Source organism: Berghia stephanieae, chromosome 10 (assembly GCF_034508935.2).
Source record: "Berghia stephanieae isolate SIO BIC M18660-M18661 chromosome 10, UCSD_Bste_1.3, whole genome shotgun sequence".
NCBI classification, from domain to species: domain Eukaryota; kingdom Metazoa; phylum Mollusca; class Gastropoda; order Nudibranchia; family Aeolidiidae; genus Berghia; species Berghia stephanieae.
Genome location: NC_088369.1, coordinates 20,603,829 through 20,624,724, shown reverse-complemented (window position 1 = coordinate 20,624,724; position 20,896 = coordinate 20,603,829). Strand labels below are relative to the sequence as shown.

Below are 20,896 nucleotides of genomic sequence, written 5' to 3'. Positions count from 1 at the left end.
ATGTGTTTCTTTTGCCACATAACAGCCAAATTTTAAAGGTTATTTTTTTCTATAATTTACATTGGAACGTGAGCTGTCAAGACAGGAACATGTGGTCTGCCACGTGCTTCTAGACCTTGTTTACGTTTGGGGCACCTTCCTTTACTGTTCGATAGATTAGCGTCCTCGAGCAACTAACCAGTAGATTTTTGACCAATCAAAACATGGAATTTGTGACTCACCTTCACATGTGTTCTGATAAACATAGTTGGTTGTTTATAAACAATAAGGTGTATGAAATCGACCTCTCTCTGATCATTGTTATGTCATCGTGGTTTTTCGCGGCCGCAATGGCAAATTTGCGGCCGCAAAATTCGCACTTTTCCGCAATTTACCGCAAATTTTACAAATTTCATGAAAAATCTAAATTTTTCACCATTATTTAACCCGAGTGGTTTTTTTAAAGTGGCGAATTTCCGAAAGTCAGCATCGTCCCTTTCTTTCATTTTCTCATAGCTCCTGGTCTGTTTAAACTGCTACTGGAAGCTGCCCAGTCTGGTTTTTAAACTGCCATACTACTAACAGACGTTACATTGCAATTAAAAGGAGTTTTTCTACTTTCACTTTCACCTTAGTGACGAGTGACGCTATTATTGTTATCTTCAATTGGTTTCGCTACCGGCGTTCTTTTCTCTTACATCTACTTGTTGATTACAAACTCGCTATGGACAAGTTCCTTGGTTTAGACATGAAGAAGGCAAAATGTGCTCGCCATGTCACTGCACACCAGCGACACTCAGAATACAGCCAGTGGACCCACGTCAGTGGTTCAAAGCTATTCTGCACACCATGCAACAAGGTTATTGACCACTTACGAAAGTCTTCTGTGGATAGCCACCGCAATTCCGCAGACCATAAAACAAAAGAAGAAAGAATGAAGAGGTCACATGCCACTGACGTGGATGAGAGTGAAGCGGTGAAGAAGCAGAGGACATTGGATTCTGTTTTGAAGAAACCGTCTACAGTTTCAACGCAAGGTGAGTGGTGCACCCTTTCCCTCTAAATGAGTACTTAGTTTTGGGTGGATATTGCTCTATAAATCTATACAATTACAACTATATAAAAGATGAGGGTATTATTATTACTATTTTTTATTATTATTATGATGATGATGATGATGATGAGATGATGATGATGATGATGATGATTATTATTATTATTATTATTATTATTATTATTATTATTATTATTATTATTATTATATTCATTGTTGTTCTTTTTATTATTACTTTGTGGTATAGTGAAAAGACACTCGCTTTAGGATCGGAAGGACCTGGGTTCGAGCCTCGCTCAGTGCATAGTTGAGTCCTTGGAGAAGGCTCTTTACTCACATTCTCTCATGAAATGGAGGTGTAAAATGAGTACCTGGCCGTTAACAGCGTTGTCTCTGTCCGAAAAAAATTGTAATATCCCCTAACAGGCTTCATGTCCCATCCTACCTGTTAAATGTTGCTGTTGGCCACGGACCCCTTGTAAAGTGCTTTGAGCACGTTTAGTGGATATTGCGCCATATAAAGCTTATTTTTTTTAAGCTATTCATATTAACAAACTATTTTTTAAATTTCTTTCTTTCAGCAAGAAATGATATCTGCAATGAAGTTGTTTCAATGTTTGCTGCAGCAAACATTCCCTTATCGAAGGTTGACCACCCAGCAGTCAGAAACTTCTTGCAGACAAGAGTTGAAAACGGTGGTGCCATTCCACAAGCTCATCAGCTGCAGGAATGCTACTTAAAGAGGGAGTTCACCAACAAAAAAGAAGTGGTGTATAAGAAAGTTATAAACAAGCCTGTGGCCATCATCTGTGATGAAATGTCTGATGATGTTGGAAGGTGGGTTTTGTTTTTTGTTTTTGACTGACAATGTTTGTAGAAACTAAAAGCGAAAGAGTAATTTATATATAGGAGTAGGAGGCAGGTGAATACACACACACACACACACACACACACACACACACTCACGCACAATCATATATATATATATATATATATATATATATATATATATATATATATATATATATGGGCGTACTACACAACACAACATACACAGTGAACAGTTCGAATCCTTAGTTTGAATTCTATAATTAAATGCTGAGAGCAATTATGATATCACTTTTGCATCCTTCCCTATATGTTATTTTGTGTTTTCTCTTATTTGTATCGCCTATCTTTTCAGGTTTGTCCTCAATGTCTTAGCTGCACCACTGGAACCCTTGAGCGCTGATGTGGACAAAGTCCAAAGTTACCTCTTGGACACAAGATTTTTGTCTGTCACAAACCACACAACCGTTGCGACGGCCATAATTGAATGCTTAGTCTCCACTGGCATCAAGTTTACTGACGTCGTCACCGTAAACACAGACAATGCAGCATACATGAGGATGGCTTTCAATGATGTATTGAAAGGGCTCATGCCAAATGCTACGCATATCACATGCATGGCTCATATCATGAGCCTAGTGGGTGATGCCTTCAGAAAGCCCTTCAATCGCACCAACAAATTCGTCAAAGCTGCAAATGCGATATTTTGGAACGCCAATGCCAGAAAGGCAAGATATCTGCGATTCCTGACACCACTCGTCAAATCTCCAAAGATGCCTCCAAACCCAATCGCTACACGGTGAGATTTTGAGAATTTTCCTTTCTTGGTCATGATTCATCTGGGTCTTTAAAAAAACTTTTTTCACCTAAAGGTGACACATTGTTAATATTGGATATTGACAAATAGGAGGGTCAGTCATTCTTATTACCTAATTTGATATGTTAGTAAACATATTTAGTAGTATCATGTTACAGTTATAGTAATCTGCTCCCTTTTTTTGTTGAAAAGATGAGCTTTAATTAAGTATCTGACTGGGAAAGTGCTTGCTATGGCTTAATAGAATTGATTATTCCATTATGTTATCTTTTTAGATTGTCATCATTTTTTTATTTCAAAGTTAGTTTGCTTTAACCATTGATATAAGAAAATGCACTAGAATTTTTAAAAATAAATATTGGAAGCTATCTTGCACAATTATTTCGGGGTAAAGTAAGAGGGTCATAGTCAACCATTAAAGTCAATGCCTAACATTAGTCCTCACTAGGTCAAGTCATATGATGATGGTAAATTCAACAGACTATACTATAAGGCCAAAAACTGATAGATTAAGTAGGTATAATGTTATCTTCTTTTCAAATAAAAATTCAATTTAACAAATGAATTAAAAATGCATCATTTCTTTTACTTCCTTTTCAAAATCCAGATGGAATTGTTGGTTTGAAGCGGTCTCATACCATGAGAAAAATTTGCAGCACTTTGCCACATTCATTGCGAAGGAAATGGAGCACTGTGGGCGCACGGCTCCAGAGTCGTTAGTCTACTTGAATGATATCCTCTGCTCGGTGTCGGAGCGCCAGTTAATTCAAGCAGAGATGAGCTTTATAATCCAGCAGTCTCAGTCCATCGTTGTAGCTACTGATGTATTCCAAAGCCAACGTCCAATCGCCATGACAGTAAATATTCATTTTCTCCTCCTACCTTTAAATCTTATTTTATAAGATTAAGAGCAGGTATCATTATTAATGAAACGATTCCATCTTTGTTGAAACTCTGCCTTTGGACACAACATTATAGTTGAATGTCTTTGACTAGAGCAAGAAAAGAATTACAAAACAAAAATACTTTCTTATGTTTTTTAATCCTTGCCTTATTCTTATTTCTATTTTCACCAGGCGTGGTCAAAGCTCATGGAAATTAAGGACCAGTTTTCATCTTGCCATGTGACCCTACAAGATGTAGAAAGACACTGTCCGCATGACCTGGACCAACATCTCAAGCTTCAGCTCCAGGATAGTTTTTGTCAAGCTTTCTCTTTGGCCAATGAAAAGCTTGAGAAATATTCATCGACGGAAGGCCAACCAGGGATGGAATTATTGAAGGAGATACCTTTCTTCAATCCTTGCAATTTAGTGTTCATTGCTGACTCTGATATTGATTCTTTGACCATTCCTGGTATTCATGAAGTACCTCGTGTAGAAGTACTTCGATATAAAGAGTCTCTTGGTCCAAGAGCAGTGTCGGCATCTGGAGGCATTCCACTTGATCTGACTGTTTTTTGGAACAGTGTTAGCTCAGATGTTCCCCATCTTGCTACGCTGGCAAAGAGATACATATACACCTGCCTTAATTCTGCTGATGCTGAGAGGTCCTTCTCCATTTATAATCTTGTATTTTCAGACAGGAGAAGGCGGCTCAACGAAGCAAACTTAAAGGCTTTGGTGTTCCTTTATTATAACAGTTTTATTTCCTATGAATATCTTGTTTAATTAAATTTTGATACCTCTCTTTGCAGGTTTTTCGTACTTTTGTTTTGATATAAGATTAAGATTGATGTTTTAAATCATTTTTCATTCTGATCTGCACCTGAGTGACTTTTGTGTGCATCTTCAGATCATTGTAGTATTTGGGGTCCCCGGGAACGAAAAAAAGTTATCCGATTAGTTAACAAAATTTGCAAAATTTGGCAATTTTTACGGCAAAATGTGGCAAATTTTTCTATTTTTTGTGGCAAAATTGTCATTTTTTTGTGGCAAAATTTGGCAAAATTTGGGATTTCAAATGGCAATTTTCCGCGATGCCAGATTGTTATTGTTTTTATACCGCCAAATGGGTGACTAGTTATCACACGATTTTCTCGATCATTATAAATATTTAAGTTTACTCATAGTTTTCTGATTTGGTTCTCTTGATCAAGCAGTAGAACTGTGGGTATTTTGCTTAGACACACACCATTGATAGTAAAACGTGTAGTTTGCGGGTTATCAAACACTGCCATTGTTTACATTATGACAATGGGAGCAATCTATAGATAGAATGCGCTTGGCCAAGGAGTTCACAACATTGCCATCCGGAAGTATAACGGACCAACACACAAACTCTGTGTAACCATGAACTTTTATAGTCTGGTTAATACAGTTTAGTGAGAACAACTCACAAACGCGGATGGCAAAAACAATAACAAAGGCCTGAGTGACGTCATCTGCATACTATCTATATTCATGTTTTCGTTCATCCAGGTAATCAATCACATGCTTTGTTGTTGTCCAACGACTGGATATTTCTTAACAAATGTAAACACGCTGCTTTGTTTACAAATGTTATAAACATATCCATGCGTCAAGCTGAATCAACTGACCAATCATGATGTTAGATATTTAAAAAGCTGTGAACACTTTTCACTATGTGGGTCACTTTGAGCACATATTCCACTGTGACCAATGACCTCGAGCACACGGAAATGTAATATCGATCATGCCCATTGTCCGAGAGGCGTGCTTATCTAGGTGTCTATTGCTATAGATAGTATGCACTTGGCTAAGAATTTCATAACATTGCCATCCGGAAGTATAACGGGCCAACACACAAACTCTGTGTAACCATGAACTTTTATAGTCTGGTTAATACAGTTTAGTGAGAACAACTCACAAACGCGGATGGCAAAAACAATAACAAAGGCCTGAGTGACGTCATCTGCATACTATCTATATTCATGTTTTCGTTCATCCAGGTAATCAATCACATGCTTTGTTGTTGTCCAACGACTGGATATTTCTTAAATGTAAACACGCTGCTTTGTTTACAAATGTTATAAACATATCCATGCGTCAAGCTGAATCAACTGACCAATCATGATGTTAGATATTTAAAAAGCTGTGAACACTTTTCACTATGTGGGTCACTTTGAGCACATATTCCACTGTGACCAATGACCTCGAGCACACGGAAATGTAATATAGATCATGCCCATTGTCCGAGAGGCGTGCTTATCTAGGTGTCTATTGCTATAGATAGTATGCACTTGGCTAAAAATTTCATAACATTGCCATCCGGAAGTATAACGGACCAACACACAAACTCTGTGTAACCATGAACTTTTATAGTCTGGTTAATACAGTTTAGTGAGAATCATTCACAAACGCGGATGGCAAAATACAATAACAAAGGCTTGAGTGACGTCATCTTCATTCTATCTATAGGGAATGAGATTAGCGGAAGAGTAGTGTCCCTTGATTGGACGTCACCCATAGTCTGTGACGCCAACGGCGGAAAAGTTATTAGAGAGAGAACGTCATGTTGGTTGTGCGCATGCGTCTCTCGTCCTCGGATCGGTAACAATAACAACAACAATAATAATAATTATCATTATGATGTTAAATTTACACTCAGTTTACTTCATCTCTAAAATTCCTTCCGACAAAGTGTGTACCGTATTCACGAGGCGGGTCACATGTTTTACACACTGGAATTCAGTTTTTATTTTATCCCCCCCTCCTTGTGTTTACATCAAATGCTGATTAGATAAACTCGCTTAGGGAAAAACCTCGTTTAAAATAATTTTTTCATCCGATCTGGGTTTTTTCTTTCTGATACAGATTATCCAGCTTGTCAATCGGGTTGAAATAAATACGAATTGATCTTTGGTCTAGTTAAAATAACATGTTCTTGGCTATAGTGGCTTTCTTTCCCAACATCCATGCCCCCCCCCCCCCCCCCCCCCCCAAAAAAAAAAAAAACCCACAAAAAAACAACCACAAAAAAACAAAACAAAAAAACAAAAAAAAACAACAAAAAACTAAAAAACAAACCTTAAAAACAGAGATTCACCAAATGACAAAATGCATGGGTCATTGTGATAAAGATTCAAGCCACTCCGTTTTAATGAACAGGGGAGGCTACTGAACATATTTACCCATCATTCATTTTGAATTGAAAGGTTGTTTCCCTATTGAAAATGGAAAATTTATAACTTCTGGTCCCAATGAGTTTATCTTAAGCGGACTCCATTGTAATTGTACTACGCTGGTGACCTTGGGAATACCTAATCAAATCAATGGCAGTAACAAACTCAACTTATTTCAAGACTGACCAGTGACAATGATGGGTGAAATGATTACAACATTCTGTCTACGGTATTGAGTCAATAGGCAAGGCTCTAATAAAATTAATTATAATCCATTTCTACTCAAGTGTAAATGAGTACCTGGCGGCTAAAGGCAGATACGGATGAAATTGAAAGAATTCTGGTACAAGATTAGCAGCTCGTAGGATTTAAGGAAATGGATCTGTATTTGTTTTTTTTTTTTTTGTTATAATTATTGATATGTATACATTAGAAATAACAAACCAAAACAAAACATTATTTACTATCACTGGAAAGGCAGGCTTAAATAAATATGAAAAGATAGTAAAATTCTGACAGCTTGTTTCAGGTTTCAAAATGAATCATTTTTTTATTGGATTTCACAGGAATAATAATTAAATCTAAAAATAATTATGTCCATAAAAAATAAAATCATCAACATATGAACGTTTAAAACACAGTTCCAGTTCCAATGCCTTTAAGATTGCTTAACGACATTAATGAACATTTCTCTATCTCTCTGATACTCAATCAAAATACATACAACCCACACACACACACATCCCCCCAAAACTTGAGCATTTATATAGGGCAATACTAAACATACTCAAAGCACTTAAAAAGGGGGGTCCCTGGCCAACAGCAACAATTTAACATGCAAGATGAGATACGATGCCTGTTACACGATATTACAACAATCGTTTTCTGACAGAGAAAATGCTGTTAACGACCGGGTACTCATTTTACACCCGAGTATGTGAGTAAAAAACCGTTTCTAAGGACTTTACTGTGCACCACCCAAAGCATGACTCAAACCCAGGACGTTCCAATCCAAAGGTGAGTGTTGTACCAGAAGACCACATAGCTATGTTTTGTTTTTGTTTTTAAGGGTTTTACGGCGCTCACAACACATAAGGTCATATCAACACCAGTAAGAAGGAAGACAATGGGATAGTAATAAGTTCTAGAATTACAATTAAAGCATCCAAGAAAGGTAAGACAAAGGGGAATTGGTTCAAATAAGAATCAGGTGTAGATTCCAAAGAGCACACTATCAAAGTACTTAGTTTGAGATCACCTAAAAGTCACATCCAGACACAAGCACAGATCCCACTAAAAGGAACACACTCAAATGTTTACAAATGATATGTTAAAAATGAAAAGAGTAACAGTACATAACAGAGAGATGATTTACAAGGATAAAAAATATCATCTCCCAAAACTATTACGATACATTCGACTGTTTCTCTCTCAGCCAAGGACTCTGACCAAGGTCAGGACAAAACCAAGCAATCTCACTCCAAGACAAAGACAGAAAGCAACTGGAAAACAGATAAGAGGGGATAGAAGACACAGCAAGTACCTCCCTGCCCGCTATGGGAGGTAGGAACCCCACCCAGCCACATAACTACATACCATACACACACATGTAAACTAAACGAGGAAATACTAGAAACACAACACCCCATCAGGATTTTTTTTCAATCAAATTCTTAACTTCTAAAAATTTGCACGAAACAAATAAAGTTTTTCTACAACAGTAATGTTTGCATCCATTTTAAAATCGCATATATTTTTGCTAGAAGTTTTGGAGTGTAAAAAGTAATAAACCAAAATTAATACTAGCTTTAAAAAAAAGGTACAAAATGCCAAATACGTAACATTTTGGGTTCAAAACCCTTCTTCATCCAACAATAAAAAACCAATGAAAACATTAATACATAACTAAAATAAAAAGATTGCCAAGATTTTTCTACAGAGAGAATGTAAAGAATATTTCTCTGTCGTCGATCGCTTTTATTTTTAGTTTTGTATTTTTGTTTTTTGTTGTGGGACAAAGAAGGGTTTTGAACCCGAAACGTTGTATTTGATATTTGGTTCTCTTTTGAAGCTGTTATAATATTAATTTTTTAATAAAACTCATGAATGTAATGAAGAGTAGACGAGACAACAATCTGATTAATTCCTAATCCAAAAAAGAGAGTGAGTCGTCAAAACTGAATGACCTTTCGTTTTCACTGCTGATACACAAAAAGATTTGAATATTAATATTTAAAGACAAGTTCCATTGGCAGCCATCAAAATAAAAATAAATAAATGATCGAGCATTGATTTTTAATATCTTAACTCTGAGGTTGCCAAGGAGCTTAATTGCTTAAAGCATATAAACATAAGGACCCTGGGTTCAAATTCACATGTCAGAACCTTGTCAGGCTGATGGAGTCCAACCATTCTGATAATTTGGTGGAGAGAAAATTGGCATTTCAGCCAACAAAGCGTTCAAGCAAACTTTTACTGATTCACCGGATTCAGAATTGATATTGAAACCCCAGTCATCACATCATGGGCAGATTTCTCTGAAGAAAAGACCACTCTCCTCAAACGTTTTGAGACAGGATTTATGAATTCCTCTGAAGGGCACCAGATGAGATTCATTTCATCAATATTACTTTTTTTCCCCCCTTTAGACTGAAGATTTCATTTTCATATTATAATAAAATGAACCCATCACCCCAGACATTGGAAATTGGCAATCTGGCAACCTGTATCAAATTTTCCCACTTCCTTGATCTGTCTTAGCCGCATGCAGGGCCGTGAACGTCCATTTTCTTTCAATGGTAGCTCCGATGCCGACAATTTGCTGTTTAAACATGCACGGAATCTTCTCCATGAGATCCTCCACCTCCCTGACCCGCACTGTCATCAGCTGACTCAAGTAGGACCACAGGTAGTCGACAGTGGCACCATTGGGATGAATGTTCAAGAAACAACAGATTAAACCTGGAAGATGGAATGAAATATTTAAAAAACTTTTTTTTTACAATGAATGATGAAAATTATAGAATATAAATGCGCATTTATAAAATGCATTTCCAGTTGCACTCTCGGCTCAATGCTCTTAATCATGCTTTAAAAAAAACAAACAAGCAAACCCCCAACCCCCCCCCCCCCTCCAAAAAAAAAACAAACTTGAGCTTTTATAAAGCACAATATCCACTAAACGTGCTCAAAGCACTTTACAAAGAGTCCCTGACCAACAGCAACATGTAACATGTATAATTAATGAGACATAACGCCTGTTAGGTGATATTACATTTTTTTTTTTCAGAGACAACGCTGTTAACCGCCAGGTACTCATTTTACACCTGAGTAGAGTGAGAGGATGTAAGAGCCTTTTCCAAGGACTCAACTATGCACTGAGTGAGGCTCGAACTCAGGACCTTCCAATCCTAAAGTGAGTGTCATACCACAAGATCACATAGCCGCACAATTAATTATACAACCTTCAGGTCATATCGAACCAATATCTCTAAAAATTTGGCTGGAGGAGAAAAAAAAGAGTTTGGCTGAATTTGGCAGTTTAAAACACAACATAAAACCTGTATACTTGACCAGATATCTCAATCTCCTATTATGTCGGGGTGACCTACAGCTGAAAAATGAAATATAAATCTTAAAAAAAAAAAAAAAAAAAAGAAATTTGTGTGAATTTAATCTCTTTTAATGAGGATAGTGAATGCGGTTTAATATTAAGAGACACAGAGAGAAAAAAAACAAAAAACCCAACAAACTTATAATTTCAATTTTCACTTTGAATTTTGACAAAATTTACTGCTTCTGGGTCAGCTCAACATTTTAGACCTCAGAAAAGTGAGTGGAGCAGGCACTGAACAAGACATGAAGGGAGTAGAAAAGTGCCAGAAGACAATAGAGAATTAAAACTTTGCGGCGATGGGGGCTCGAACCTGCGACTTCACTGGTACGACAACTCCACCTGGCCAGGAGAGGGTAGGTGGAGCATCAGTGGCAGTTCTCAATAACATTCCAAAAGAAACCCCCCCTCCCTTCCCCAAAATAACTTAAGCATTCATATAGCGCAATATCCACTATACACGCTCAAAATGCTTTACAAGGAGTCTGGCCAGGGGCAACACCCAAAATGTGGTAAGACATGTTATACCAGAAAGACAAAATTCCAATTTCTTTTTTCTGACATAAACAACACTCTTAACGACCAGGTACTCATTTTTCATCCAAGTACAGTGAGACCATGTGCACAAAGACTCAACTTTTTGCTGTTCCGAACAGGACTCGAAACTTGGGCCTACAAGTCAAAAGCATCTGTAAAATACCGTGAGACAACCACAATCATGAGACTGATTATTTCCCTGCACTCACCAATCATCTTGGCTTCCTTTTCAGTGACAGACATATCTGTACTGGAAATGGCACTTTCCTCTTTAGATAGCCTTGCTGATGCGTCTGATGACTTATCTAATGATGCGTTTGCCACCTGAAACAAGAAGAGAGAGAGAGAGAGACAAAAAAAAAAGAAGAGGATTATGCATTTTATTGAAATCTTGTACACCATGAGAAAAGTTTGAATTATCCATTTGAAATCTGATACATCAAGTAAAAAAAAAATAATTCAATAATGCATTTGACATTTGATACCTCCATAGAAAAAAAAGGTTCAATAATGCATTTGACATTTGATACATCAAGAGAAATAAGTTTCAATTATCCATTTGACATTTGATACCTACAGAGTAAAAAAGGTTTAATATTAATAGTGCATTTGACATGTGATACATCAAGAGAAATAAGTTTCAATAATGCATTTGACATTTGATACCTACAGAGTAAAAAAGGTTTAATATTAATAGTGCATTTGACATGTGATACATCAAGAGAAATCATCTGGTGACTTATTCCTATAACCCCTCATCACTTATCACCCCAGGCCTCTCTTCTCATCCCATCCTCCCCACCACCAATCACTTGTTTGACTTTAATATATGATATCACTAACATCATCAGGACATCACTGCCTCATCACGTAAGACACTTGTAAAATGTGCTTTGCTTCGCACACCGCTCCCCCACTCCATACACACACACACACATACACAAACACACACACTTTATTTTCACTCCAGATAAACACATTAACACCGAATCTTGAACACTTCTCACTTCCCCTTTTTAATCTCAGAGGTCAAACAGAAATCTAAAAAAAAACAACTGGACCTTCACTTTTGGGTTTGATGAAATTCTTTGCCATGGCAAAGAATTTCATGAAACCCAAAAGTGAAGGTCCAGTTTGTTTTTTTTAGATTTCTGTTTGACCTCTGAGATTAAAAAGGGGAATTGAGAAGTGTTCAAGATTCGGTGTTGACCCCTGAAAGTGTTCGAGATTTCTGTGTTGCCCTCTGAAAGTTTTCGAGATTTTCGTGTTGCCAATACTATGAAAACATAGAGCTTAAAAGGGGGAATTGAGACGTGTTCGAGATTTCCGTGATTTCAAGACTTGCATGTCATGGCAAAGAATTTCATCAAACCCAAAAGTGAAGGTCCAGTTTTTTTTTTTTTTAGATTTCTGTTTGACCTCTGAGATTAAAAAGGGGAATTGAGAAGTGTTCAAGATTCGGTGTTGACCCCTGAAAGTGTTCGAGATTTCTGTGTTGCCCTCTGAAAGTTTTCGAGATTTTCGTGTTGCCAATACTATGAAAACATAGAGCTTAAAAAGGGGAATTGAGATGTGTTCGAAATTTCCGTGATTTCAAGACTTGCATGTTGGAGATTTCCGTGTACTCGCTGTACCATACACAATCTTACCTCAACAGCAGCCAGTTTCTTTTCCAGCTCTTCTTTTTCTTGGGTCAGAGTTGTCAATGAAGTTCTGTTTGAGATGAGTTGCTAGGGAATGAAACAAAATTAAAAAATGTTATTTGTAATTGTTTTGTTTTTGTTTTTTTTCTAAAACCAACTACTCAACACATTTCTTCCTCACTTATAGACCCATCAATCTTTGTTTTCGCAATCAAAGTATGCAAGCCCTGCTTCAGGCACTTTTGTTTTTTTCCTTGAGTGAGATTATTAACCCCCCATTTGCTCACTTGGACAACATAATTAATTCCTGTTGACATCAGACATCTTCTTTGATGAATTATCTGTATTCCTTCGTGGAATGCCTAGGAAATGATATCTTATGATGTCGTAGCAGAAGGGCATAACTTTTTAATTTTTAAAATCTGAATTCACTACTAAAATGACAAAGTGTGAACCATGTTCTGACATAGAATTGACCGCACATTCATCTTAATACTTTATTTGACTTAAGCCCTTAACCTGAGCCTGCAGAAGGAGCCATCCATTGATGATGGCTCATCATTTGACTCTTCTTTGGGTTTTCATCTTCTCCACCTGCTTCCTTCCATGTGTATTCACCCCTCTTTGCTTCCTCCATCATGCTCTGTCGCAAACTCTTTCTTAGTCTCCCTGGTCTTCGTCCATCATGGGGATTCAATGGCAGAGCCTGTCTTCTGATATTCAAATTGAGCTTTTATATAGCGCAATATCCATTAACTGTACTCAAAGAGCTTTACAAGGGGTCCCTGGCCAACAGCAACATTTAACGTTTAGGACGGGACATGACACCTGTTAGGAGATGTTATAAATTTTTTCGGACACAGACAACGCTGTTAACGACCAGGTGCTCATTTTACACCTGAGTACAGTGAGAGAACATGAGTAAAAAGCCTTCTCCAAGGACTCAACTATGCGCCAATGGAGGCTCGAACCCAGGACCTTCCGATCCAAAAGCGAGCACCATACCACAAGACCACATATGACATTCGCTTTCGGCGCATAGTTGAGTCCTTGGAAAAGGCTCTTTACACATTCTAACACCGTACTCAGGTGTAAAATGAGTACCTGGCTGTCAACAGCGTTGTCTCTTTCCAAAAACAAATTGTAATATCGCCCAACAGGCATCATGTCTCCTTCTACATTTTAAGTGTTGCTGTTAGTCAGGGACCCTTTGTAAAGCGCTTTGAGCACGTTTAGTGGAGAGTGCATTATATAAAAGCTAAAGCTGTTTTTATTGCAAGATTGCAAGGGTTTTCTAAATACTAAAACTGAATTCTTTTTTTATGGTCAAATATATAAAACTTGGGTCTCGTTCACATACTTTATTGCGAACTATGGCATGGATAGCCTTTCTTATGGCATAAAAATTTCATCGTTCTAATCGTAAAAATGTTAAAATCACTTTTCGGTGACCAGTTCACCATGTCAAAATACAGAGCTTGAGGCAGTGGCTCACATTTGTGTCTTGACAATTAAATAAGAATTTATATTAAACTTTTATACAAAATTTTATACAGTCAACATTAACCCCAGACGTGTAGGCTGAAACAGGGAAGGCAAAGGTTCAAAGTCTTTACTACAGTTTTTCACGGAAGAAATTCCATAGACAGTACAGGCACCACTTCAATGACTATTAGTCATTAGTAAATTTCCGTTGTTGCTCATCTTGATTTAGTTTTATTTATACAAAGAAAGAAAGAAAGAAAATTGACTTCTATCGAGTCACTAAAACAAAGAGATTTTATTATTTTCATGGTTTAAAAATGTTCAGTTAAGCGAAATTTGTGCAGCCATCTTGGTTAGTTATCAGTTGTGTCTGAGAGTCCCGGGCCTTCCAATCCTAACAAAATAAAGACCCAAATTGGTGATGCAAAAATTAATCTATTTAATATTAATCCAACCAGTCCAAGTTCTTAAGATAAATCTGAAACTTTAATTTTAACTCCAAGTGAGCAACTCAGTATATTTTCTAAATGGTATTTTATTGAAGTGGCACCTGTATATGGAATTTCTCCCTTGTTCACCCTACCTGTTGCATTCCTTGCAAGGCATTTTGCAATGACTTGATCTGTTTATCCTTCTCCTCACCGTCGGCCTTCCCTTGTTCCCTGACAGTGTCCACCTCGTTCTTGAACGCTTCCATCTGGGTCTTCAGGTGATCGTTTTCTTCTTTCAAATTATTATTTTCACTTTCAGCTTCTAGGTCCACTAGAAAACGAAATAATAATAATAATGATAATAATAATAATAATAGTAATAATAATAATAATAATAATAATAATAATAATAATAATAATAATGATAATAATGATAATAATAATAATGATGATAATAATAATAATAATGATAATAATAATAATAATAATAATAATAATAATAATAATAATAATAATAAAAATAATGATAATAATAAAAATAATAATATTAATAATAATAATAATAATAATAATAAAAATAATAATAATAATAATAATAATAATAATAATAATAATAATAATAATAATAATAATAATAATGATAATAATTATAATAATAATAATAAAAGTAAAAACAAGTAGTTCTTCAGAGCCATTCTGCCCATAGAGCCGGAGTTTATCCTGGTTTCTATAGCGTGAAACGGACAATAGCAATTGCTTGCTATCCTTTGGATAGGACGCTGGTCTATTGCAAAGTACTTTCCGCCAAATTCAGCTACCCATTCACTGTTGGGTGGACACGGAGGTCTGAAAAAAAATCTTGACTGCAACCAGGATCAATCTCGGCCCCTTTACATGTGAAGCGAGTGCTCTACCAACTGAGCTATCGGGATTCCCAATAATAATAATAATAATAATAATAATAATAATAATAATAATAATAATAATAATAATAATCTGTTTAAATGTAATATCGCCTAACAGGCGCCATGCCCTGTCCTATAAGTTAAGTGTTGCTGTTGGCCAGGGACCCCTTGTAAAGTGCTTTAAGCATGTTTAGTGGATATTGCGCTATATAAAAGTTCAATTCAAATAATTGAAAAATCTTGCGCTACCTGATTCAGATATTCCTTCTGATTTGCGTTTCTTGGTGTTTGACGTCGTGGTTGGTTTCTGGTCCATCTCGTCATCATCAGACAAATCCATGTCATCGCTGGCCAAATTATCCTCCTTCAAACCCGAGCTTTCGTGACTCTCTCGCATTTCCTGGTCAGAGTGAATAGTGATGAATATTTATATTTATAAAGACTTTCAAGAGTGATAAAGTGACCAAATAAATTATAAGAAAGCACCCAATTATAGGAAACTGTTAACAAATAACAAAGAATTCCATTTCTTCAAAAATCTTTGACAGTCCCTGGTCCTACGGATAGATTGATTTAACATTTCAAACAAAATCATAACAAAACAAAAACTAAAAAAAAGTATAAAAAGAGAAAAGAACAGTAAAAATTAAAATAATAACAAAAAATAATATTAAAAAAGGAAATACAAAAACAAAACAAACAAAAAATAACACCCAAAAAAAACCCCTACACAATGTTACAGTTACAGAGGTTGTAAATGAATCAATAGTAGAATTTTCTGTGCTGGTCAGTCAAATACCGGGTACCTACCAAAGAATCAATGACGCAACCTCCGTGCTCAATGGGGCATGTTGAACTTACAGTGTAAAAAAATAAAAGTCATGCCATTTTTAAAGTTATCGTGAAAGTCCTTGGGTTAGGCACTTTGCATCCATTGAGCCAGATGATATAATAGATAAATAACTGGCTCTATGCAGTGACGTATATTGAATTGTAAGAGTGTTAGTAAAAAAAAGGACACCTATCAGGCAGCTAATACTGCATGAGTTGGAAATTGGTTCCAGATGGCCTGTTAAAGGAATATAGAGTATTGTGAAGTTCATTGAGCATGGTAAAACCTACGGATTGTCCTCTAAATTTTTAAAAATATCAACATCTTTTTAAATTAATATTTAGCCATATATAATTAAGATTTATACGAAAAACAACAATAACAATAATAATAATTATAATAATAATAATACTAATAATAATAATAATATTACTAATAATAATAATTATTATTATTATCATCTAAAATTCAAGGGGATGCGTTTTTTTTAGGGTGCTTTTGGTGGAAATTACAATGGTTTAACTATGTGTAACATTATGCGTGATGACAACGACAATAAAATGACACAATATCGTAAGAATAGAAAACAAAACAAAAAAAACAAACAAAAAAAACTCCCCCGAAAAAAATCCACTAAAATTTTCCCCACTACATATCATGGAAACAATCAGATGCCATCATCACCTTGCTACTTACGTTAAAAATTTTAAATAAGAAAAAATATTCCAACTAGACACGTCTACTAATTGTAGTATCATTAATAACCCACCAAACACATCCGTATTGTCTTACTCTTACTCTAGATAAAAACATTTTTCAAAACTTTGGCTCGAAAACTCGTCTGAAGATAAACTGATTTTATCTCCACTTTTGGAAGATTTTGAGATATAATTGCATTTCAATCAGATTTTAAAGACTTTCTTCTGATGAAAATGTTTTTCAAATCGGGAAATTGGCTCAAAATTTATGTACAAAAGAGTGCCTGAAGGTTGTATGTTTATTACAAAAAATGAACTTTAAATCAACTTTTCTCAATTTGAAGGCTAAATGAACCATTTAATCCTCAGCCCAAGAAAAATTGATTCATTAAAATAAATGACCCCCATCTTATCAAACACTTCCCTATTTTCCAAATTTGAGGTTTTGACAAGTTGAGGGGTCAATTTAATCGATCACTATTTGAAGGACGAGATCTCTGTCCAAAATTTTAAAATTGTTTTTCCAGATTACAGTAGAGTGAAGTAGGAACTAATACACTAGAGCATCCTCTGACTTGGAACAACTTGACTCAAGCAACTCACAGTCAACTGTAATACTAAGTCAGACTCAGTGAAAAGACTAACGAAAAGGTAAAATTGGAAAGGATTCGGATGTGAACGGTACTGACAATAGACGTTTCAGGTACAAACCCTTCATCAGCAAAACAATACCTAAAGGAACATTGAAAACAACAATAAAATGATATCAAAATTGCACATTATATTTTATTTGTTTTCAACAATCCTTTGTTTATTGTTTTGCTGATGAAGGGTTTGAACTGGAAATGCCCATTGTCTGTATTGTTCCCACTCGAAGCTGTTCCATTTTCACATGTTCGTTAGTATTTTCACGATCCCAGGCTTCAGGCAGCTCCCATCGCTCTCAGACTCAGCCAGCAGGTTTGTTTGTTTGTTTCGTAGAAGAAGACTCACCCATTGCTCTTGTTAACTCGTTCGACTATGTGGTCTAGTGGTATGACACTCGCTTTCGGATATGAAGGTCCTGGGTTCGAGCCTCACACTCGGCGCATAGTTGAGTCCTTGGAAAAGGCTCTTTACTCACATTCTCACCATACTCAGGTGTAAAATGAGTACCTGGCCGTTAACAGCGTTGTCTTTGTCCAAAAAATTGTAATATCGCCTAACAGGTGTCATGCCCCGTCCTACATGTTAAATGTTGCTGTTGACCAGGGACCCCTTGTAAAGCGCCTTGAGCACATTTAGTGGATATTGCGCTATATAAAGCTCAATTTTTTATATTTAAAAAATTATTTTAAAAAAAAACTCAGTGGTAGAGAACTAACAACTCACTTCACATGCACAGGGATGAATGTGGATCCAAAGGAAATGCAGCTGAGTTTGGTTTTGTTTGACTTCAGACTAACCAGGAGTGATGGATAGCCATTAGATCTGGTGGAAAGTACTTTGTAATAGACTGGCATCCTATCCATGGGACAATGAGCAATTGCCATTATTCATCCTACATGGGAAATTTGTCTCTTGGGTCTATTCCAAGGAAAGACTGGAATAACCCAGGCGTCAGCCGCATTACAGTGCCACAAATTGAGCTAGGGCGAGGCGACTTGTTCCAGTTCAAGGCCACACAGCGTAAAGACGGGTAATCGAACTCAGTACCTTTCGGGTACGAAGCTAAGACCGTACCGCTGAGCCACGCTGCCACCAAGCTAAATAGACTCCAGCTCCATGAGTCCCATGATTTTAAAGTACTACATACTTATACTTACCACTACTTTATTTTAGATATCGAGTGTTATACTTATGTCACAAAAGAGCTCCAAAATTTTTCTCATATATATATATATATATATATATATGACTCCTGTCTGAAAATGGTATTACATCAGGATGAATCGGGGTTCAAAATATGAATTTATTACTGAAATGATAAGAAATACCAATTTTCAGTTTTTCGCAACATGAGAAATTGTATTTACTCTCCACTAAAATGAACAAAAATAAACTCCCAAGTTTCCTATTTGTGACTGTTCGATATGTAGCAATTGCATAGAGAGTTAAGAGGGAATGTTCGAAATCAACTGGCAAGCGCCATCTTTACTCTTCTTATCAGTTTGGACAAATAAATCAAAGGGACATAACTACAAAAATATGACAACAGCTGTCAAAAAGTAGAACAAAGTTTCTCTCTCTCTCTCGTCATGATTTTCTAAAGTGACTGTTATTTCAATTTTCTGCACCTACTTCATCCTGACATAATACCTCTTGGAAACGGGAGGACCACACACACACACACACACACACACACACACATATATATATATATATATATATAAAATATATATATTATTTAAAATATTTACCACAATGTTTGGGGCAGTCTACATCGATGTTTCAGGCTTAATTTGCCATCTTCAGGACTGAGTTGTTATTTTGATATATATATATATATATATATATATATATATATATATATATATATATATATATATATATATATATATATATATATATATATATATATATATATATATATATAGGGGTGTGTGTGTGTGTGTCATGAAAGTGAAAGCAAAAACAGAAAAACAAAAAAACAAAACATTATTGAATCGCTGGTTTTTGTAACCAATGAAAGCAAAAAACAGCTAAAAACCAAAATATATGAAGTCAATCAGAATACGATACCTTCCATCAAGCATCAAGATTCATGGGTATTCTGTAGACACTGGTCTTACCAGGGTCTTAGCCATGAGATGGGATTCACAGCCCCCAGTCAAGATAAATGAATGTCACTCAATTTCTATTTCATTCAATCTCCGTTTTTCCTTTAAAACTAAGCTTGATTCCTTTTTTCTTCTTTATTTTTTGGTTACATTTGTAGAGCACATGGGAAAAAAGGGCAGAGCCACATTTTTACTTTTTCAAAACCTTGTTGTTTTACATTTCGGTAGTTTTGGAGATTGAATAAAGCAAAATCTTGATGCTAAAGATACAGAATGTACAGAGATGCCATCCACCATTATTATCTATTTGTCTTATCATTCCAGAGATAAACATTGGGTAAATTTTCCAAACAGTAATGTTGTTCAAATTGAACTTGTCTATTAAAATAGTTCAAAATATTGGATTAATCTATTGCTATTTTTCATTGAATCTTTTTTTACATTTGAGGATGAATTATAAAAAGAAAGACAAAAAACTGAATGGTTGGCAGCTCTGTTTGTTTTGTTACCATCACAATCCTGCCCAACACTGACAATGCACATTTTCTTTCTTTAGCTAAAAAACGTTGTCTTCAAATATTGATTAATCCTAGAGGTGACAGGGCTGATTTCACTCCCCCCCCCCCCCCCCCCCCCCAAAAAAAAAAAAAAAAAAATTAAAGAAAGAAAAAAAAAAGACCCAACTTTTGTCAGAATATGATGACTGTTTCCATTGCTATATTGCTAGAGATTAGTAACTGTGATACTACCCTAACTTCTACACAAGTTAGTCTCACCACAATTACCATCACCTCTTGTTGAAATTGATGCAAATGGTGGTCATATCCTGACAAAAATTGCACTTTGAGTCGGCCCTGACAGCTGTAGGGTTAAGAAGATGACTCCCATCTCTTCAAAGGGTCCAAAACCTATGAAGTTGGAGAAAATCCTATTTCAATATTTTTTATAAAATTAATCTGGCCAAAACATTTAATTTGTTGTTATTGTCAGAGTACGGCAGTTCTGCTGACTGTACCTTGGCCTGGCGTTGCCAGGTCTGGATATTCTTCCTTTGGGCCTTGCTAAAATGATCCCAGTTCCGTTGTTTCTGGGCACTGGCTAGAACTCTTTCCACCTGGCAGACTAGATGAGTGTAGAAACAACGCAATGCTTTATCAAGTCATTCAATCATTTTCTCTTCAAAAAAATCTATCAGTCTTCAATGGAATCATATCTCACTATTTTTATCAAG

General features: G+C 35.9%; 2 protein-coding genes across 2 annotated transcripts in view; one reads left to right on the top strand and one right to left on the bottom strand.

The window, feature by feature from the left end:
* Positions 1-2,429: 2,429 nt before the first annotated feature.
* LOC144980781 (uncharacterized) lies at positions 2,430-4,657 on the top strand. Its single transcript, XM_078928584.1, has 3 exons — positions 2,430-2,660; positions 3,286-3,535; positions 3,755-4,657. The coding sequence occupies exons 1-3, from the start codon at positions 2,452-2,454 to the stop codon at positions 4,346-4,348; spliced, it is 1,053 nt and encodes a 350-aa protein (XP_078784710.1). The 5' UTR covers positions 2,430-2,451; the 3' UTR covers positions 4,349-4,657.
* A 2,628-nt stretch (positions 4,658-7,285) lies between these two features.
* The window catches only part of LOC144980782 (ecto-NOX disulfide-thiol exchanger 2-like), a 34,555-nt gene continuing 20,944 nt past the window's right edge, over positions 7,286-20,896 (bottom strand). The window contains exons 8-13 of the mRNA XM_078928585.1: positions 20,681-20,787; positions 15,626-15,776; positions 14,624-14,802; positions 12,562-12,642; positions 11,122-11,236; positions 7,286-9,723 (exon numbers count right to left, since the gene is read on the bottom strand). Coding sequence (XP_078784711.1) covers positions 9,491-9,723; positions 11,122-11,236; positions 12,562-12,642; positions 14,624-14,802; positions 15,626-15,776; positions 20,681-20,787 — 866 coding nt within the window. The 3' untranslated portion in view covers positions 7,286-9,490. The remainder of the gene's footprint in view (positions 9,724-11,121; positions 11,237-12,561; positions 12,643-14,623; positions 14,803-15,625; positions 15,777-20,680; positions 20,788-20,896) is intronic.